At 36.5% G+C, this 23,013-nt stretch overlaps 1 protein-coding gene across 4 annotated transcripts in view; it reads left to right on the forward strand.

The window, feature by feature from the left end:
* Positions 1 to 16,914, forward strand: part of LOC114146423 (tensin-3) — a 42,572-nt gene extending 25,658 nt beyond the window's left edge. For 3 of the 4 annotated variants that reach the window (XM_028020435.1, XM_028020436.1, XM_028020438.1), the window contains 14 exons: positions 4,336 to 4,496; positions 4,590 to 4,722; positions 4,806 to 4,889; positions 6,785 to 6,914; positions 7,534 to 8,075; positions 8,151 to 8,237; positions 8,336 to 8,467; positions 12,084 to 12,179; positions 13,028 to 13,105; positions 13,286 to 13,363; positions 13,570 to 13,738; positions 13,820 to 13,888; positions 13,975 to 14,004; positions 14,132 to 16,914. In XM_028020435.1, coding sequence (XP_027876236.1) covers positions 4,336 to 4,496; positions 4,590 to 4,722; positions 4,806 to 4,889; positions 6,785 to 6,914; positions 7,534 to 8,075; positions 8,151 to 8,237; positions 8,336 to 8,467; positions 12,084 to 12,179; positions 13,028 to 13,105; positions 13,286 to 13,363; positions 13,570 to 13,738; positions 13,820 to 13,888; positions 13,975 to 14,004; positions 14,132 to 14,276 — 1,934 coding nt within the window. In that variant the 3' untranslated portion in view covers positions 14,277 to 16,914. The remainder of the gene's footprint in view (positions 1 to 4,335; positions 4,497 to 4,589; positions 4,723 to 4,805; positions 4,890 to 6,784; positions 6,915 to 7,533; positions 8,076 to 8,150; positions 8,238 to 8,335; positions 8,468 to 12,083; positions 12,180 to 13,027; positions 13,106 to 13,285; positions 13,364 to 13,569; positions 13,739 to 13,819; positions 13,889 to 13,974; positions 14,005 to 14,131) is intronic. The other variant, XM_028020437.1, reaches the window with a different exon arrangement.
* The last annotated feature ends 6,099 nt before the right edge of the window (positions 16,915 to 23,013 follow it).

Raw genomic sequence — 23,013 nt, forward strand, 5'->3', positions numbered from 1 at the left:
GTAGAGACTAAATATTTAGCTTATGACCAATGAGATTACATTTTCATAAAAACATATTTACTAGTGTATTATTTTGAAAAAAACAAACACATTTATGCATTGTAAGCACTTTCAAGCACTTGCATCTGAATTACATACCAGCCTGTTACTTCCATACTGAAGGATAATGTTTGCCATCTTGTTTCCCATGCATCTGATACCATCAGTGTTGTGAAAAGAATAAACGGTTAGATCAGATTTCTTTTTCCCTTTTTTCCCTCGCTAAACCATATCAGACCAACTTAAAGAAACATTTTCTCATTTAATCAAACAAGACTTGTAAAGTTTATATCTCTGTTCTGTGCAGATTGTATTCTTTCTGTGTTAGATTAAACTCAGGTTATAATGTAATAGGATGTTGACTGAAGAAGGTGCAGTCAAACAGAAACTCAGCCATGCAGAGAAAACATGGAAAGCTGTGTAGCTTCATGAATCATAGCTTGCAGTTGCAGAAGAGGGCGGAGGAGTGGGGGAGCAATGTAGAGACCTTAGGAATTTCCAAAGGAGGAACAAGTGAGCCTGCAGGCGCACCTTTTCCAATTTGATTCCAAATACATACCTGTTGCCGCAAATAAACTCATCTGCTTCATTTGGAAAGAAAGATAGAGGAAGATGAAAAGCAGTAGCTTTTATAGTTGTTGTTTTTAGAAATAATCTCCTACCAAGTTTTATCCTTCTTCTAGTCTTCTTATTGCAGGAAGACAAGTTAAAGTTAACCATTTAAGCTACTTTTAGTTTTTTACAATCAAGATTTATTTTAAGTTACTTTCGTTAGCCCTTAAGATATCACAATTCCCAGATTGAAGCTACCAACATTCAATGCAGGTATTTCTGTGCCTATGGGTGTGAGTGGGGAGTTTGCTCTGTAGTATTTTGGCAAAGCTGTTTATTATCTTGCAGGTCATTCAGACTGCAGCGAGTTTTGTCTTTTCACGTGTGTCAGGTTCTGTGCAAACTCCTCACAGATATCTGTGATGTGTTGACACAGGCTAGCATGGATCAGTCTTACTGTAAAGATCTAGCACCAGAGGGTAAATATTTTTTAGTTTTTCTGTAGTGATGCATGCACTGTAGGATCCTCTTGATTAATCTTAGTATTAATTTATCTATGCTCTAGATCATGGAGTCTCCACATATACTCTTCTGTTCAAATTTCCCTTTAGAAACTATTGTTGAAAAGATATCACATACACTATAAGGATACAAATGATTTTTCTCTTCACTCTCATTCAATCAGAAATTGTACAGTCATTTACATAAAAAGTTTGATGTATTATGTCACAAATAGAGGGATGTAATATTGCATTAGTGGCTGCTTTAATATTGTTGTTTGTAATATTCTATTTATGAGTGTGTAAAATAAAACAAGACACAGCCCACTTTATTAGGATTAACGATTCAGTTGCTTGTTTATACAAATGACAAATAAGCCAATCAGATGTCAGTAGCTCAATACATTTTGTTATCTAAGTGTGGGCTAGCAGTTCAAATTGAGCATTCTATTGTGGAAATAGATGGATTTCTGTGACTGTCAGACTTTTAACATTGCACGGTTGTAGTTGCCAGGCAGGTCTGAATTATTAGAAACTGCTGATCTGAATTGCTTCTATTCCACCTGTGAAGGTTTAAGGGTTAGGGTCATCCTAAAATGTCAATATAGACTAAAACGACACATTGTTCAATCTACACTGCAAATAACTGATGGAGCTCTGAAAAGAAAAAAAAAGGACCCAACCTGAATTTAGGGTTGCAGCTGCTGCAATTATCATTGAAAAACGTACTGTAAGCAACACAAGTCACACTTAGAAACCTAATGCAAATAATCAAAAAAGGTGGTGAGCAAAGTATAACTTAAACTAACTGAAGCAACTAGTTTTTGTTCAAAGAGCACACATACTAAATTCTAGATCCGTACCTGAAACTGTAAATTTGATGAGCCTTTCTGCAAATGTTTTGTTAGTTGAATGAGTCAATGTTAAATAGCACAAAATGAAAAGAAAAATGCAGAAAACACAAAGCAAAATGTTAATACTGTATTTGTGCTGTGTGCCAAAAATAAAAAAATATCATACAACTCTGTGAAATCCATTTAGAAAATCCTTTAACCAGCTTTAAAGGATTTAAACACCATCGTTTAGCAGAATAAATTCTCTGGCTGAATTCAGACACTGAGCAATGGTTTCCCAGCTGGGAGCTAACCCAGTGATTCCACTCTGCTGTGTTTGCCAGCACTGCAGTACATACACAAAATCTTCTCTAGATACAGGCTGGCATACTCCATCACAGTCAATAGCACAGTTAGAGTTGATTAGAGCTGTTCATTGGAATGATTCTGAGACTAGAAACTTGAACTTCACTTCCTCAAATGTGAAGGTGTAGGTCAAAATATGACCTTCCATTTGATATGTTGGTATCCATCTCCTTGATTTTATTGGAACTGGACAGCACCATTCATTTTATGGGTTAAATTATTGCACCGTTACAAAATAACCCATCAATAGTTCTATCATGCAGCTGTTAAAAGCAAATCACTGAAGAATATGAATACAATGCGCTCCTATGGGAGCCATTCATGTTTGTACCAGACAAAATGAATAACAATCCAAGGCATTAGGACTTCTTCATCATTAGCATTCTTTAGTGCTCAGAGGTCAGATCTCACTGGGAGGGCTCAAATTAACACTCTAGTGATAAGTGGCAACACTTCCTACAGGAGTCACACACATGCCCACACAGACTCAAACTCCTTGTTCTCCATTAGCCCACATTGGACTTCTCCTCTGAAAAAAATACCTTTTGATGAGCCGAAGTCACTTTTAATTAAAATAAGTTTGTTTCATATCAACTTTTAAAACATTTCTGGCTGGGGAACATACAGTTGAAACCAGGTACTTACATGCCCAGTATAAATAGACACATAACCATTTTGTCCTCAGTGTCTGACAGTAGATTAGAGTTAATGTTTCCTCTTTCAGGTCACTTGGGATTACCACGTTTATTTCAGTGGCTAAATCCCACAATGATGAGCAAGGTTTTTTTTAAATTTTATTTTAATTCAGAAGTTTATATCTGTTTCCTCAGCATTTGGTAGAATTCACTTTTTATACTTTATGACTGGTCCAAGCATTAAAGGAATCATAATTCTCCCAATAATTTGTGGGATTCTAGCTCAGTGCTTTGAGATTTATATCAGGGTTTCCTTATGTATCCTCCATAACAGGACAATGTGCAACTAATTTGGAGCTATGCTCCTGGTCGTTGCTCATTTGGAGAGGCAATCCTCCTCCTTCTGCTATAAGCTGTTGCTTCAGTTCTTCCGCAAAGGGTTCTTTGGTCATAATACATCTTTATATGTCTTTTTTTGTGGAGCATATTTGTCCCTCCTCCTGCAAAACTCCCCTAAAACAGAATACTGCCACTCCTGTACTTTACAGTTGGGATGCTGTTACAAACAGCAATGCAAATTTCCAGGCATCAGACGGGCATCAAAAATACACCCTTACGCACCTTTTCTTTCAAGCAACCCACACTGGCTGTCTCCAGTGGTTGGGCATCATTCCTAGGCCTGGGACTTGACATTGTTTTTTGAGCCAGTTCTATTGGGATCAGTAAATCTCCAAATAAAGTTTTCCAAGACTGAAGTATACTAAAAATGTCTTTAAACACTTCAGTCTGACATGGTTAATGTGTGCTGACCTTCATAAGAAAATGCCGTTGCTTTAATGTTTGGGTTGATTTGCTCATTTCTCAGCTAAACACAATCATCTCTAAAACACAAAACCCATCTACTTCCTGAATGGTATAATGTCTGGAAATCCTCATGTGGGTCACTTGTATCCTGAGAGGATGAATAAGACTTGTTGGGGTCCACAATGTTCTGCCTGATATCTTTGCTGATTTCATTTTTCAATGCTGCCTCATAAGGAAGCAATGTCTTTCAGGTGTCGCCTTGAAATACATCCACATGTTGTGAGTTAGCCATGCCCTATTTTCTTGGGTTTTCACAATTTTTAAAAGGCATAGTAATATTATTGTTTGTAAAAGTCTGATTCTCATAATAATGATTAAAAAAATTCTTTGTAGTTCCTTTATCATATTTCTGGTATTTCATCAAAAATGAATAATTGGGAATCGTAACTCACCTCAAAAAGTTAATGATGCAAGGAAATGCTTTGCCTGATTTAATTTATGATTATGTAGTTTTATTAAAACTTACTACCTTGAAGTTTGTTATGCTCATAAAGCTGTGTTGATATTTACTCAACATTTTGCTGCTGTGTACTTGTGTGTATGCAGTTACCCAGTCCAACGATGTGCGAAGTGGCATCACACGGAATTTGAGTTGCCAAGGACAGGATGTAATGGATCATCGGTCAGACTTTTGTAACTCAGGGTGGGGTGACCCAGAGGAGTACAAGGGCCAGCAGACATACCCCCCGTGTGTCTCTCAGTTTCAAGTATGTTTAGCTGTTGCTTCTTCCCAAATCATGTTTTTATGCCGTATGTAGTTCTTGTGTTGTAAGATGTGTTTTATGTGTCATCTTTTGCAGCATCCCACGTTGTACAGAAGTGACAGTACCAGTTATAGAACCCAGGGCCTAGACAACACTGGTGGAATTGAGACAGGACTTGGCATGGCTCCACCCACTCCTGCATTCCCCATCTCACCACCAACACCTTACGGTAAGTAACATGTTCTGTGAAATTAATGAGGGTTCTCATTCCGTGTAAACACTGTCACACCCTCCTCATCTTTGTATTTCCAGTGAAAACTATGTCAGAGTTCACTGAACTCAGGCAAATTCCCTCTCCCAACATGCAGTCATTTGGAGGCTTTGGAACAAATCAAGGTGGGTCCAGTATTTTGCATGTACAGAAAGTTTCTATTCTGTAGAGATAATTCAGATTTTTTCTAATGTTTTGTTGAACTGTTATAAGTGATTGATGTTTCTCTTGGAATCTTCATTTAGTAAATGCAGATTAGCTGGACCCAGAGGTTGCTAATAGCAGGTCTGAAAGGATCCAGGGTCTTGCATGGGGAATAGGGAGAGAAAACGGTGCACCACCATTGATCTCCGTGTGTGAAACGCATTCTGATTGAGATTCTGACATGCATAAAAGACAAGAACAAAAATATTTCAATGGTTTAAGTGAACACTATTTTTTTATTTTTATAACAATTTACTTTGTATGAAGTCATTGTAAATAATCATCAGGTTTTGTTTAAACACGGCCCCAATACAAACACAATAAAAGTTGAAAGGTTTCTATAATCATAGTGTAAAGCTCTATGTTGTTTGTGGTACTGGTGTTATAGTAAAACAGTGGAAGCACAGTGGAATTGGGCACTCTAAGACTAGTCTGAATCTTTAGCCACAATGACTTTATGAATGTAATCCCTTCAGCATAAGTCCACATTCAGAAGATTTAACTCCAAGTGAAGACTTTGTAAGGAGAATCACTGTTATTAATTTATGATTCTTTATTAATATCTGGAGGTTTATCAGTTTAGGAAGAAAACATTTCTTCTTAAAAGTCTCTGTGTGTGAGCTAGTTACAACCTTTTTTTCTAGTTCTTTCTCTACCTAGAGTCATCTTTCACGTCTGACCTATGACTGTGATTGAAGCAGGAAAACAAACTATCTGGACTCACCCGTGATGTCCTAAATAATGCTGACATTGTTGTTATCAGGGAATGGTAAAAAGATACTGTTTGTGCAACAGACGAAGGGAGCTTCCCAGAACAATTTTCTGCCCCAAGAAGATTGCATGTGTGGTTTTGTTTTGTGGAATAGGAAATTTTTATAAATATCTTCATTGTTTCTTTTTTGTTGAGCTGTGGTCTTTATCTGAGAAGGGGCACACCCTGTGATTATATTCATATCGCTGAGTTTTAAGTTTGTACATTGTTGTCTTAGTGCTTAGACATGCTCTCTGGGAAATCACACTACTTTTACTTTCATTTTTGGGTTCTGTCCCTGCTTTTTTCACTTGATCCCCCAAGATATACAGTATTTCTAAAGGTTGTGGGGTTGGTTGCAGATCTGTTCCCCTGCTGTGCCCCAGACAGCCCTGCATTCAGTTCAGTTGCATCTCCATGGTTACCAACTAGAAGGCATGGCACAGAAAAAAACTTTTCTTCCTTCATAAAAAAAGTCTCTGTGTGTGAGTGTGTTCACACAGGGGGAACAGGGAGAAAACAAAAACCCTTTTTAGCTTTAGATCACAAGGAGAGACACTCTGTTGAAATATAAGATTGTTAGTATATAGCTGTGGCCCAGATTCTGGTTTATTTAAATAAGGGTTTCAGATAATTATGGTAAGATGGTTTTTTTTTAATTTTCAGCTTTAGTTTGGCTTGCTTTGTTGACTAAGTGGGTTGTGGCAGAAATAATCAGTGATTGGTTTTATGTATATATAGACCAGATAATTTTAGTGCCTGTGGACAGTTTTATTACTGTTAATTCCAATTCTTATTATGCAATTTAAACCAGGGCCTTTTCCTCAATGAATTTGGGGATTTTTTTCTTAATTACTGAAATATTTTTGCAGATTTTCTCTTTTATTTACTGTCCATCTGTGCTAGCATTTATTTATATTTTACATTTTTCTAGAACTATGCAAAGTACTATCAAATTAATGAGTGCCTCAGTTTGTTTCTTCCTGTATTTTGTGTCATTGCTGATGTTGTTTTCTTTGTGTTGTTTTAATAATTTTCTTTAATTTATATTTGGCAACTCTGCAGAACCTCATGGACATTCTGTGATCAATCATGTGAGTTTTGAGACTTTGCCAGATTCCTCCATCAGCTGCCACAGGATGCTAAATTCAACGTACTCTACCTCCATCACTGGAAATCATCAGCAGACAGACAGGTAGTGCCACAACTACATATCAAACTTTGTTTTAATCTACTTGACAGACTGCACAGTGTCCTATGAGATGTTTGAAGCTCATGAGTTTGTTTTATAACTTGACAGTTTTTGAACTTCTCCACAACTATTTCCCTGGTGTGTCTGCTATGTTCCTTGGTTTGCATGATGCTTTTTGCTCTCTGCAAAACCTATGATTCATTTATTGAACAACTGTATTTATACTGCAATTCAATTAAACAGGGAGACTTTATTTACCAATTGGGTGATTTCTAGAAGAAGCCCGGTGCACTAGATTTTATTTTGTGGTATCAGAGTAAAAGTAGGTCAAATCACATGCCTGCAACCCTTTTAATTAATTCTTTTTTTTTTTTTTTGTAAACATGTTGCAAACCATTCATTGAATCTTTCCATTTTATAATTATGTGTTGATTTGCATTGGTATGTCCCATTAAATAAGATACATTGATCTTTGGAGTTGTAAATAGTTATATAACATGGGAAAGTCTCAGAAGAATAAATACAGTTGTGAGGCACTGTAAATTGTTTCACAGCAATTTAGTCTCAGGTTGTTAGCTTTTGTGCCATCATTAACTTTTTATTTAATGTCTTATTTATCCAGCTCATCTGTAAGTCAGTCCTGGCCAGAGCATCATGTCTTGACCCACCAATCCTCCCTGAGTAACTACCCATCTGTCCGACAGCCGCCACCGCCCTCGGTGTCTCTCGAGTATGGCCATCACTCTGCCTTGCATCCTCCATTGCACCAACCTCATGCACATCCTGTCCCCAACGCACACAGCTCTCCACGAAGCAGCCAGCGAAGCCGTTTGGCTAGCTACACAATCAGCCGTAGTCCCCAGCGCTTTGACGAGCAAGACAGCTCAGTTCACAGCTATAGCAAAGACTGTCTGGACATGGGTATCGACAGGGATCTTCTAACTTCAATGAACGGTCAACATCAGCTACAGTTTCCCCAGACACAGCCTCCTCTGCTTCCTGAAAAAAAGAGGGTATCAGATGGAGAGCATTCACTGGGGACTGTATCTCCAGCCCTCAGCGGGTTCTCGAGTCCCCATAGTGGGAGCTCCCTGAGTATTCCTTTCCCTAATGTGCTGCCCGACTTGTCAGCTCAGACACCACTTGCTGCCTCACCTCTTCCAGGTTAGTAAATTTTTTTTTGTTATGACTTAATGTGTGATCTTTAACTCAGTACTTCTGTTATTATTTTTATTCCAGATGTGCTGGTCAGCAAGCAGGTGACGGTAAAGTTTGTTCAGGATACATCAAAATTCTGGTATAAGCCAGATATTTCAAGAGATCAAGGTAGATATGCTTTATTCTGAACGGGTTTAGATTATTTTACTTAATTGAAGAAACAAAAACATGTAAGGCTCAAACACAGTTTCTTTGTATTATTTTAGCTATTTCAGTTTTGAAGGAGAAGGAGCCTGGCTGCTTCATAGTGAGGGACAGCCACTCCTTCAAAGGGGCTTACGGTCTGGCTATGAAGGTGTCTACACCTCCTCCCTCAGTCATCCAGCAGAGCAGAAAAGGTGTGTTACATGTCTCTTATTTACAGTGCATTAAAAACTTATTTGCATGCCTTGATTATTTTTATATAAATATTTGATAAATGTGGCCTCTATGTATTCACCCCTTCCACTCGTGTACATACAGTAAATTCCATTGTAAACAATTGCTTTAAGAAGTCTGAATTTTTGAAGAGATAATTGAAGAACAGACTTCATCATGAAAACCAAATAATGCACAAGACAGGCCAGGGCCTGCTTGAACAATGCTGTGTGGCTAAAAAATAACACTGCATATCACTCTGAGAACACTGGCCCAACTGTGTAGCATGGTGTTGGCAGCATGCTGTCAGAATGCTTCTGTCCAGAAGGGTAATGGAAGTTAGTTAGTTAGTGAAAATGAATTGAGCTTAAATGCAAAACAAGCCTGGATGAAATCTTGTTCAAAGTTCCAAAATGGTTGAGCTTGTAGTACAGGTTCAATGTCCAACAGGACAAGAAGCCTAAACATAAAGCCAGCGATATGATGAAATGCAAAAATAACCCAGCCAATGTCTACACCAAAATGTTTTGAGAATTTCTGGCAAAGGTTGACGATTGAAGCTCGTAGATTGTTTCGATTTGATCTGGCAGCAAAAATTACTTTGCAGAGAAAAATAGACATAATTTCAGTTTCTAGTTGTGTAAACATAAAAAGTACTGTAGCATATTTATAAGAATAACAATATTCTATATTGTTATTCAATATAATTGGATTTTGACCAATAAGGTAAATGGCTAGTTTTTTTCCTCAGAAGATAAGTACGACTCAAAAAGAGCAGGTAGGCTGGAAATTGTAGTTGCGAGTTGTTTATATTTGCAATGTGAATAATATATATACATATTTACAATAGCATTGGGAACATCCAAATGGCCATTAACAACATAAGGGAAAAAAAAAACACAACACAACAACAAAGGAAACTAAATCAATCAATTGTTCCCAAAGTTCCACAATTGAGAGGCCACACCTGTTAGTCCATTCATCCCAAATTGGGATCAATTAGGGCTCTCAACAAGATAATTATACTTTGCTTGGTTCAAATCCTGGTAGGAAACTGAAGTCTTCGATCATCCAAAAAAGTGAATTCTTTCTTTGGCTCTATGCCCGATCTTCTAGCTCGCCATCAACCTGGCCAGTTCCGCAGTTTTATCTCACCCTACCAGGAATTTTTCCATCTCCCTTCTGGCTCACACCAGTTGGCTCCTGCAGCTCTGCTCCTTCCAACGTGTTCTAACCTTCATGCCTCCCCGCTCCAGCTAATATACCTAGCAGGTAACACTGCAGCAGTACATGTGACCCCAATACTCAATCGCAATAGTCTCGCAAGAATCGCCAATCATTCTATTAAAAGCATCGCGAGGTTTGAGATATAAAAAGGTTAAAAGACTGGAAAATCGGAGAAGGAGGAAATAAAGGTTAAAATTTACACCCGGGTTACAGTACATTCTACAGACGTTTTACTCAGGGGGGATGAATATAAATGCAATACTACTTGTTTAGTTGACTTTTGCTTTTGCTTTTCCTGCTAATCCATGCTAACATCCCTCTATCCATACTTTGACTCCAGCACAATGCTTCAAATGTCATGTTTATGATATCTGACAATAATCCAGAGATAATCCTGTATAGCGTGTGAAGAAACAAAGTCCCACCCAAGTTGTCTTTAGTTACAACCCACTGTAGTCATCTTCATGTTGGAAACGGAGAATCCGTCTTTCTGTTGTTTGTAAGCTCTCATCACCCTTTTTCTCTCTTCTGGGCATCATCATTGTGAAACAGACCTGTATTGTCAGATTGTCATAGATATACAGCTAATGTTTCACTCTTAACAAAAGACATACTGGTTCTGTAAATCTGTTCTCAGAGGACAGTGGAGGAAAGTGGCCTGCTCCACTTACACTATATCTGCTTTTTTTTATAAAACTATGTGCACATTTCTGTTTGTATATTAGTTAAATGTTTTGTTTTGTTTTGCATAGTTGTGTAATTAACTTTTTTGGGGGGGATCAAAACAAAATTGGAAAATTAATCTAGCCAAAATATTTGGCAGTATTACAACAACCAAACAAAGACTGATGGTGAAGCTAGAGGAGGCAGAAAGAAATTTGATCCCACTAAATGTGAATCAGAAGCCATTTTAATAACTTTAGAAGGCGTATTTTCTGGAAGGAAACAACACATAGGGACACAAAGGATTCCTGTATGCACTGCCAACGCAGGGGATTGGCAATGTTTTAACAGCTTCAGTCTGAGTGACAAATCTTTCATTATCCAAAGCTTTTTAGTTCTGTTAAAGAAAACAAATATCTGTAAATGTCTCCCTTTTAACCCATCAAAGAGATGAGAAGAAAGAACGAATGTTTGGTCAATAAAACCTGCATTTGGCGTATTAAATCAGACTTTTCAAAACTCTGCTTAATGATTTAATTTCTCCAGGTTGTAAGAAATCAAGCCCTTTCTTTACAAGTTAGACAGCCCTTTATATTTTCAGTAAACATTGGAATTTTAATGAAAATCCATTAATGCTGATAATTATGAGCATTTGCAAGAGATTTTTAGCAAAAGCTTATTTTTTATTAATTATGCACACACAAAGAAAATCTGCCTCTTGAAATAGTTTAGTACTTAAGTAATGACCCTTCAGTCAGGCTGAAGTGATTTTAGTCGTTAGACTTCTGCAAAAGTAAGAAATATGTATATTTTTAGTTGCCAGCTGATTCAACTGATTCATTTGTCTATTTTAACTTTATCTTAAAGTATTCATATTTGTATTTTTATTACACTTTTAGTTTGACTTTGTTTTGACGTTAAATAGTTTTATTCACTACGCAGATTTTTTAAAGTTTATTATTTTGATTAGCATTTTTGTTATTTAAAATGAGCTGCCTCTTCATCACTTGTGTTAACATTTTTCTTGTGGATGTTTTTTTTATGCTTATCTATTATGATCATATATAAAACACTTAGCATTGTCCTCATTCTGTCTGGAAAGTGCTCAGTAAAAAATTGTAAGACTGATTTGTAGGTTTTAAAATGGGCACTACAAAATTCAGCTTCAATCCTTGTTTGTACTGTTAACAGTGTAGTTATGAGGCAAATCAAAGATGTTAAACATTGAATCAAATGGTGGTGTGAATGTATAAAATCAACTCCATATAGTGTAGGTCATGGTAGAGACTTTGTATTTCATAAACATTTTTACAGAAAGAAACCTGACCTAATAAAAAAAAATCTACACTGGATTTTTATTTTATACTCTTAAACCAGATTAAATCTCCATTTTTCTCCACTGTTCACACCTGTCCTTTTGTTTTCCGTCACATCGTGGCATAGTCCAGAGTCCCGTTTGATCTTGGACCATCATTACACTTCAGAAATGTGAAATCCAAGCTGCTCCAAGAAGCAAGTTTTTGTCCAAGCCTTTGTGTTCATATGCCTTTCAAAGACACCTCACATTGAGACAGAAATGCTTTTAATGACTTATATTTCAATATATTTTAGGCAGAAAAATTTCTTGCACGGACAAAAATTCAGTACATGAGACAGACCAACAAAGCAGACTAATTATACTAACTACTTTTGTCCATTTCCCTACAGGAGGTGATCTATCCAACGAATTGGTACGCCACTTCCTGATTGAGTGCACACAGAAAGGTGTGCGTCTGAAGGGGTGCCCCAATGAGCCCTACTTTGGTGAGTGTCTATGCTGCTGAAACTTATACGCTTTTCTCCACAACATATAAAACTAGGAGACTCTGAACAATACAGCCCTCTACTGGTGTGTAGTACATAGTACAAGTGATCTAAGTAGCATTTCCTATCCATGTGAGACTTTTTTTTTTTAAATGGATGCCCAAAAGTGCTATAAACTAACCAATATTTTTGTAATAATAACTATTATCATTTAAACATTTAAATACTGATGTATTTCATTATTTGTTCAATATAATTTTTTTTCTCTTTTTATTTAAATTATACAATTTATAGATTTTGATTTAAAACATTCTCTTTAAAGTTTTGTACTTGTATTTCTCACTTTTATTCGTACTGTTTTATTAGGAACTCTGTGTTATCTATAGGTTTTGCGAATCTTAAATGATACCAGTTAGACAAATTCCTCATTTCGCTTGGAACATTTTATTTTCTACTCTTGCCTTTTTTTTTTCTTTTAATGCTGTTACCTTCACTTAGAAAATAATTGTGTTATTGGCAATAAAATCTCTTTTTCAAGAGAGACACAAGTAAAAAGGCAATGACATTCAACAAATAAAATAACAGTCCATCTGCAGTGCAGCTATTTACACAAGCAATTAAATAGTTAAAGCATGAGAAAAACAAATCAGAAGGAAAGATATAAAAACTAGTCACACTGACCAAGTTAACTGAGAACTGTCATTCTATTTAAAACAAATATGTATTCACTCTGCATCATATGTTCTAACTTTTAACAAAGTACTTTTAATAATGATTAATACTACAAAGTTGGCAGTGCAACTTCTCTTTACATTTAAATTTTGTTTTCCCACTCTGTTGTTTTACAGGAAGTCTAACTGCATTGGTTTACCAACATTCAATCACCCCATTGGCTCTTCCCTGTAAACTTATCATACCTGACAAAGGTAAACATTCACACAGAGACTCATAAATTTTTGCATGGGTAGAGGCATGGTCACAATTTAATGTAAATAATTACCAGAGTATTTCAGTGCCAGTCTATAAGTGGTTGTTGCAATCATTTCATAGCCATGCTTGATAATAAAGCTGTGTTACTTATGTTCTTTGTTTTTGCTGTTCATAAGATCCTCTTGAAGATGTTGTGGAAAGCATTTCACCTTCAGTCACTAACTCAGCTACTGAGCTGCTGAAACAGGGAGCAGGTAATCAGACGTCTTAGATCATTCACCATAAATAGACTTTGTGACAAACACAATAAAACCAGACTGTAATGCAATGACACAATCCCTGTGTTTATGTCCTGCTTTTTAGTTATTTCTAGCACTGAATCACAGAGAGCACTTACTCTATTGTTATTTGCTCTATGCAACTTTGATTGTTGGAATTTGATTGTTTGTTGTTGCTTCAGCCTGTAATGTGTGGTACCTGAGCTCTGTGGAGATGGAGTCTCTAACAGGAGTCCAGGCAGTGCAGAAAGCCACGACCATGACCCTGGACGCTAACCCTCCACCAATCCCTACTGTGGTCCATTTCAAAGTTTCCTCCCAGGGAATTACTCTCACGGATAACCAGAGGAAGTGAGCACCCAGCACACACTTTTCCAAAACTGCTACCACATAGATGCATCCATGATTTTTCAATATAAATTTGTTTTTCAGACTCTTTTTCAGGAGACATTACAATGTCAACACCGTGATATTTTGTGCTTTGGACCCTCAAGATAGAAAGTAAGTTGTGTTCATTGAATCATATAATAAATATAAATATTAAGTTACCACATTTATTTTTAATACTTACTGATGCCTGCTTATAGGTGGAAGAAAGATGGCTGTCCATCAGCAAAGTAAATAATTACTATTTTCTCCAAAGCTTCAGTCAAAATCATGTCCCTACAGCTATTTTTGAAAAGAAATTTTAATTTTGTGGTAGATGACACTGCTGCTGTTAACTACTATCCTTTGCCTTTGCAGAATCTTTGGCTTTGTGGCAAGGAAAACTGGCACTTCCATGGACAATGTGTGCCACCTATTTGCAGAACATGACCCCGAACAGCCAGCGAGCGCCATTGTGAACTTTGTCTCTAAAGTGATGATTGGCTCACAAAGGAGTAAGTAGGGCAGAGCTAATCACCTGGAAAAATGTTTACTGAGGCCAGACGCAGCAACCAAAAGACTGAGGATACGGAGTATCTAAAGACAGGAACTGCTAATGAAATAGACTCTGACTGTGGATGTTAAATGGACATTTACTGAGTTTTGCTGAAATACTCACCTATTATACTATTAGTAGAAAAACAGTGAGATGTTTCAAAGAAGAAAACAGTTATCTGTTTATTTCTAATTGAAATTTAAGCCAGCTCAAGACCCTTAAAGTATTGTTATTTTTATAAATATACAATTCTAGTGTCCTGTACTGTTATAAATTATTATTAAATAATCAACATCTTACACATTTCTGAACACAGGTGATTTGAATGTCTAAAACGCCAGAAAAGAAATTAAGCTTTTATTACATCAGCATAAAGTAAGACTGATCATTTTCTAAAGATTTCTCTTCCCCCCACCCCCAGTACATTTATTTAACTTAGAGAAAAAAAAAATTCCATGTTAAGAAACAAGAGATTTTTTTTGTTAGTTGTTCAGCTTCCTTGAAAATTTAACTTAAGGACTCATTTACTCTTTATTGTTCTTTAGTTAGCTATCTAGAATGTTCTGTTCTCTTGTGGGACAAATATTACTTGACATAGAGGGTACTTTTTCTCAGCAACTTTGCATAATGAGAGAGCATGCATGCCTTTTGAGGGGCAGACGTGTGACAACATAAAAATGTGGTGGGAGCAATGTGCTTTTTAATTTAATATTTTTTAAATTACAAGTTAATTCCAAACAGACTTAATCCAAGCAATTAACAAACATAACTTTGTAGGTGACGTACAAGCATATTGTTTTACTATAACTGAGTATCTCAGTTTGAACTTTGAATATCTGAAAAACAGAGTAACAAATGGGGAACATATGTATGTTTGGAGCTAGCTATGTTTATTTTGTATTGTTATATTTTACCTATGCAATGTGTATTTCTTTTTTTTTTGAGTACAGTATGCATGAGTTGTATTGGAGTGTATTTTTTAAAGTGTTAAGGTCTTTTTTTGTCATAAGATATATTAGAACATGACCACTCGGATTTTTTATTTTTTTTATTTTTTTGAGGGATTTTATGTGAGTGTTTTTGTATTAAATTTATAGGCAATGTATGATGTTGTTTCATCTAAACCCTAAAAATTAATATATATATATATATATAAATATAATTGTATATATACATGCAAAAACTGGTTAAAAGACAATATTGCTATTTTATAGAAGATGATTGATGCCTATCAAAATCAGCTACCAAGATTTCCAGCTTTAGTTTTTTTGTTCTTTGCTGGAATACTATGGCCAGAAACAGTCTTGTAGTTTAGGTGAGGTCTTTCTGACTTAAAAAGGAAACAGGCTGCTGAATTTGGGGGCAAGAAGAGCAGTAGAGGAGTCTTTAACCTTTTAAAACTAAAATGAATGAAATATATACAGTAGTTCAGTGTTGGAAGTGTACTTAGTCACCATTAGTCATCTGTCAATGACATATACAATACACCTGTGCTTGGGAGCAAAAATTACTTTTAACTATCCAAGCCTATTGTATTTGAGATAGTGACTGTTTTCATATACCTTTTTTGCTTTGGATAATCATTTGAATCCAGAGAGGAACCCACAGTCACAACAAAATTGTTGGTACTGTTGCATTGATTTCCCCTGAAAACTGATACTTTCCTGCACTGCATAAGAAGCTGTTTATCTCACTGTCTAACATTAAATCAAGCTAATGTTTTCTTGTGTTAGGTCAGTAGGGATAGTTCAGTTATTTCTATTTGTTTAATGCCAGAATATTACCATTTTATTTTTAGATAAGATTGTATTACTTTCTTCAGATACATATGTTTAAATACTTCAAGACTATCATGTTTATAAACTATTTAGGAAAGCCAAAATGATGATAATGTCCCAGCTTTGTAAGTTTCTTATAAGTCAACGTACAACATTTATATAGAGACCTGAAGGGGACATTTTTAGTTCTTCAAACAGTAGGTGAGTGCTTAAACCATGGGAGACTTATTATCAAAATGGTCTTCACAAGATTGAAGGCTTCATGAAAGAATGTATTGTGGAAATTTTGAAGCAATATCTCAGGACATTCACAGGGAAGTTAAAGTTTGAGCACAAATTGATCTTCCAAATGGACAACGAGCCAAAGTATTTTGTCAAATTAGATAAGGAGGGCCAGAGGTACCCAAAATCAAGCGACACATTTTAAAGGACACTGTTACCAAACCCTATAAAACTGTATGTAAGCGTCTGAATTTGAGGAAAGTATTTTATTTCTCAATATATTCTAGCATTTTTCAAACCGAAATAAACTGGGAAATAACTGGATTCACATAATGTCAGCAAGAAAAAAAAAAGTAGTTATTTTATACAGCAAATGTACATATTTGGTTTTAAGTGTGAGACTTTTGAGATACAGATCAAAAGTATTATAGTATGAACTTAAGATCAAATGTTTGCATAGATGTAACTCTCTATATACATGTACCTCATGCTTATTTTATAATGCCTGTGCATATAATGTGTTACATGTGTACATCTTTTTGTATTGATGTCATGTCCTTTGATGTGTTATGTAAATAAACACTGAATTTTTTTTTCTGTTTTAAGAGAGACCATTCTTTAGCAAAATCAGTTGTAAGGTAGACAGAGAACCCTCCTGTTCAAGGCTTTGGGTAATGGTACAGGAAATTAGTTGCTTTTTGTATTGTTAATTGAATAAGAGAAAAGAGATGGATGAAGGCAGTTTTGCTTCATTACTTTATTTATTTTCCTTGGCTTTCTTCTTTTTTGGCTTTCATATCAGCAAAACGCTAGAAAAAATTGGTGTAGCCCAAGGGTTAATTTTTCAAGTTGAACTGCAGAAATGTGATTGCATGTGTGAGAGAAAGTTATTCAAAAGAGAGTTGTAAATGAAAGCATTGCCAATCAGAGTTTAAAACATACATCCATAGACACTAAAAGAAAAAACAAACAGTAATTGACCTCTTTTGCTGAGATCAGCCAAACGATAGGATGAGCACTAGTACAATATCAGGCAAAACTGACAAGATAGCTAAAAGAAAACATTCTTAGATATGGAATATTCTTCCTGTTCTGTTAAAGTGTTGGTACCAAAAATGTTAATTTGAGGTCTTCTATTTTACATGTTTTCCTGCTGAGATGACCCTTGTTACCTACTGTATAAAAGTTCTATCGTCACATAATAACTGGAAATAAATGATCTCTGCTGCCAGCAGAGGACACTAGCAACACCAGCTACAAGACCTGAATAAACAGAGCCATTGAGGAGAAAGGGGACTTTATAGGTACCTCTTAATGTTGAAATCAGCTTTTGATTATTACTCACTGACCTGACGCTTCACATCTTTTGAAGAGGTTTACAGATCTACACTTGTACTAAATTAGATGACATGCACTTATCCCAAGCGTCTGTCAGAAGTGCAGTGAAATATGGGTCCTACCTTTTGCACAAGCCCATACAGGACAGGTTGCTTTAAAAATGCGATGGAAGGATTAAATTGCAGAGTCTACCTTCAAGAGTGGAAAAGCTCTAAAAGGGTGGACTTTCCTTCCTCCCTCCTCTCTCACTAATGCCTCTCTGCAGGTGGTGAAAGAATTCCCGGGGAGGGCTGGGAGGATGCTTAGGCCCAGGTGTGGTGTGGTGACTGCAGAGAACTCGGAGCCCATCGTCCTCTGTTATTTAGAGTGAAGTGGTCTTAAAATACAAGTAGGTGGGGAAAGTCCAGAATGACAAATAACACCATTTGAGCAAAGAACATGTCAGAAGTATTGCACTCTACAAATGCCAGTGTGTGCAAGCTGTAAGAGATGCAGTGAGTCCCATATGCAACATTGAAAACACTTGACACTTGATGTACAAGACTAACAAAATGTGGTGCATAAATGTAAAGAAGAGAAATGACACTTGGCTTTCAAAATTTGTTCTTACAAATTTATGTATGTTAGGTGTGGTTTGTATAGGAATGTTTTCAACCTCTTTCACTTAACAGTGTGAAGAGGAAGTATGTATTTTTCCAGGCACGTAGTGTCATTTTATACTTGAATCAAGTAACTAAGTTACTTGATTTTAGTAATATAGTTACTTTCAGTTGATGTGAAAATGCTGTATGTTTGATTGAAAAGTAATGGGTAAAAAAAGCAAGACTACAGTAATCAAATTTGACACCAACTCAAGTAGTTGCTCGTCTATCAGAAATTTTACTCTGGAAATAAACACCCAGTACCATAAAATAAATGCTAGTATCAGGAAAAAAAAGAGAAAGTTAATGAACATAATCACTGAAAAGGCAGTTTACGGTATGATGACATCTATTATGAGGGGAATCCTGACCTAGCAAAAGCTATCTAAGTGACATTAATTGAGACTGTCACATACAATATACTAGTCACCACAACTTTACAATTAACTTCCCAGCTTTTCACCAGTCCAAGTTTTATTTTGGCACCAATGTGGAGGTTAGGGATCCTGTTTATCGGCTGAGAGCGTCTATTGTGATTTCTCATGCATTGAGCTATGTAGGACTTTTTGGGGGCAATTAAAGGGTCAGGGCTAATAGCTCCCATTTGAAGCAGAACAAAGGGTGGTAGACAAAAATAGAAATTTCACGCTGAGATAAAAGCAGAAAATGAGGTCTCTCTGCTTGGTTTTGTGCAGATAAAAATACAGGGATAGAAGATGACAGATCATTTCTGAAATCAATAGAAGTTGTATAATACTGGACTTTTGAGCATAAAGATGTGACCCACTAAACAGAGGATACAATATGACTTAGTTCATGGGTCCCAGGCCTGGTGTTTCCCACTGTGGCTGTGAATGTGTCCCAATGGGGACATTGCCTAGTAATCGTGTAAAAGAGAGCAATAGAATCTACAGACCCCTTCTCAAGGGAAGAATTATTGTACATTAATGGACACAGTGTAAACTTACGGAGTTTAACTAAGTTTCTGCAGCCATCGTGGAAGCAAAGAAAATGCCTAAATGCTTAACAGACTACTGGACCTAAGGTTTATGGTTTTTGTGCTAAAGGGCAACATTTAAATGCAGGTGAAGTTAAAGATTACTCATTCCTTTAAAGAACTACAAAACATTTGTGTCTGCCTGCACCAGGTTATAGTACAGCTACTGTGATTAACTTCTGTCTGTTCCCCACCACTTCGGCAACAAAACACAGATCATCATCACTTACAAGATGGATGAACCACTGCGAGGCCTGCGTCTGTAAAACAGATGTCTTCTTTCAAAATATGTTATTTTTTGCTTGCATGTGAAAAATGTGCATCGCTTTATGTGAAGAAAAAAACATACATGACTGTAGAGAAGTGCATAAAAGTGTCCCATATTTCATTTTATGTTTTACTTCTGCTCTGGTTTACAAATGTTTGAAGGGATTAAAGTGATAAATCAAACATGAATAGAATCATACATTCTATTTAATCAGTAACGGCAGTTTATATGTAATGTTTGTTTTCATTGTATTTTGTAGCAAAATCTTGATAGTTATGCAGACTAGCAACAAAGTATATGTGTAAATTCCTGAAATGTCGATATGATTCTAACAGGAAATATAGTAAATTGGATGAATGGAGGGAGGATTCAAGGCACAAAAAGAGTGGCGCCACTTTCAGCCCAATCCGGCTGGGTGCTGGAAGTTCCACTATAGCTTCACACTCCCCCTCCACTTGGGCCTAATTACAGCTTAGGAGTGCCTCAGGGGGCCAAGCCTCCAGAAATGGGGACCATGGCACTTCTACAGCCAGACCGCTCCAAAAAATGATTAACCAACCTTGGAATAGGATAAAAGGTTGCCTCAGGCCTCTAATAATCACAAAATTGTTAAAGTTCTGTATGGCTGCCAGTCAGAGTAGAATCAAAGAGAAAAGATTATCGTATTAATCACAATGCAGACTTATGCTTCCTTCCAAGTCATCTAAAATGAGAGTGTCCCAAAAAGACCTTCAGACTGGAACAATTATATGAAAGACGGTCATGGGACTATTTAGGGGGGTAGAGAAATAACAGCAATGGACCAGACACTGTCATGTGATCTGTCTGTTGGCCTTCAGTTCTTTTTTATTCCAACACACCTCCATACACTGTATATTTGCACACCCTCACCAAGCAGACCCAGTTGACCTCCACAGCCTTCTCTGGTTCCAAGAATGGGGAAAAGTTTCATTTGTATTAAAAGGTATGCACAAACACACACACACACACACACACACACACACACACACGCCCACACACGCCAGTTTGTGTTTTTACCTATATCAGGATTTTTCATTGAATTTTCATAAACTGCGTTTATGCAGATATTTTCCCTAACCCTCACCGTTACTAGTCTATCCTCACCCAAAAACAGCTCTTCTTCTAATGGGGCTCAGGTTTTGAGCTACATAAGGTGCAGTCGGCCCCCACAGCGTAGTACTTGTTAGGAAAATAGTCCTTACAATTTATCAAATACAATGCCACACACACCAATGCAACTGGTTTTAAAACACAGATATTTCTTGAATCTTTGACATTTTTTGTGTTTAAGTTCTTCTGTAGCTGATCCTGATGTCCATTGTTGCCATAACAGAAACAGTAAAGTTGGTCTAAGGTTAAATTGTTATTTTGAAATCTGGAGTGTGCCCGCTACCATGCTCACCTAAATATTTAGAAGTTAAGAAATGCATTTGCCATCATTATTATGTTACAGTAAAACTGTGAAGATTTTCTTGTACAATACCTTAAAAATAAGAACCCTTTTTAAAGGCTTCTAATGAGGCTTTTAGTAACTTATTTTGTCCTGTTTTCAGTAGCTTTTTCTCACTGTTTTATTCTACTTCATGACACATAATCATAATTTGTTTACAATTCCTACAAAAAGTACTCAACCCCTTGGATATTTTATCTTTTTTTTTTTTGCTTCAAATCAGTATCTTGTAGATGGACCCTTGGCTTCCAAGGAAGAAATGTGTCAATCAGCTTGTGAGGATGCCCTGACTGAGGCAGATTTTTGCATATTTCTTCCATTTCTTGATGATGGACTTATCTGCACTTCGGTTCAGTACTTAAAAATATTTTTTTTCCTATCCATCCCCTTACCTATTAGTTTCAATATCACTTTCTCTGATTTGCTTGGCGTGTACTTTTGTTTTCATGCTGCCATCATGGCCAGGATGATTGAATCTTCCAGACACTGCTGTCTTTACTTTACAATCACTCACTGCACTCATGTGATCACCATTCCATTCACTCTGTGACTACCAGTACCAACTGACTGGGCCTTTGTTAAAATAGGTCAGTCATAAGGGGGTTAGTATGTATGCAATAACTTTTTTTATGATACATATTTTTATTTAACTGTCAGTATCGTTGAACTCAGTTTTCAGTTTAGAATTAAAGTGTTTTTGCTTTGTCTTTTTGTTTTTGTCAAAAAAGCCTAATTTCATAGATCATGGTTTGTGAAAGCAGTGAAAGGGTAACGCATCTAAAGGAGTTAGTACTTTTCAGAGATTTCTTTGTATGCCACATAAATGTTGCTGTCTTTTTTACTGGAAAAGAAAACCATAAATGTGGTCAATACTTATTTTCCCTGCACTATTATGTACCTAGTTTATATTTAGCAAAGCACGTCAGCACAATAATTGACAGCATGCAAGACAGTCTGGCTGCTGGAGCAAATTCAGCAACTTCACAGAGCTTCAGGCATGTATACCTGATTTACCCAGATCATCTTAAAGAAGTGGAAAATTACAGTGGTTTAAGATTTGACAAGCTATTGCGGTTGGCTGGTGCAGCTTTTGACAGCAGGTTATGTTAAACACATGTACAGTAATATCCTGTGTTTGCAAAAGCACATTCTTCACACTCCCTTTTTATTGAGTGGCTGCTCTGCAGGATGACATTCCTCCAGTACATTACTCTTGCTCTCCTTTGCTATGCTGAATATGCACAGGTGGCTGAGAGAGCTCCTTCAGAAGAGCAAAGAATGTAGGAAAGGGAGAAAAATCAGCACTTTTTTTTCTTTTCTTTTGCAAATGAAACAAATGCTTGGCATTCCGCAAGCACTGCTCTGCTGTAGACCTGTCTGTTAACAGATGGCAGTAGGCCAGAACTTGTTGGCTACTTATTTGACTTTAACTTTCAAGAAATTTAAAAAGTCAAATGTTAATGATGCACCTCAACTTAGTTTTGCTTTTCTATTGAATTTTTGGAACATCTGTTAAATGTCTAATCATTTACTAGTGCCCCTAAAGAATGCCATGGATGCATCCTGGAATTTTCTCACTTACATGTGCAGTACACACTCTTATTTTAAGATGTGCTATTTAGCACAGACAAATGAGCAGAACTAAGCTAACTATGTCACATATCTTAGCAAATACATGAGGTGGATTTTTTTTAACATTATAAAGAAACATGATACAAAAGAATGGAATGCTCTACCTCGAATCTTGTCTGATTTCCTCTGTGGTGTTGGATTAAAGTATGTTTTCTCTTCTCTGGTCAAGAACTGAAATATCTATCATTGTCATGATCTGTGTTTTTCCTTGTTTATTTAGAGTTTTCTGTGTCGTTAAGTCTCTTCGTTGTCCTGTCCTCCCCTTGATTGTTCCCAGGTGTGTCTCGTCTCTGTGATTACCCTCCCGTGTATTTAACTCCACCTGTGTTCCTTGTTCGTCGTCGGGTCCTCGTCAAT

Source organism: Xiphophorus couchianus, chromosome 6 (genome assembly GCF_001444195.1).
Source record: "Xiphophorus couchianus chromosome 6, X_couchianus-1.0, whole genome shotgun sequence".
In the NCBI taxonomy this organism is placed as follows: domain Eukaryota; kingdom Metazoa; phylum Chordata; class Actinopteri; order Cyprinodontiformes; family Poeciliidae; genus Xiphophorus; species Xiphophorus couchianus.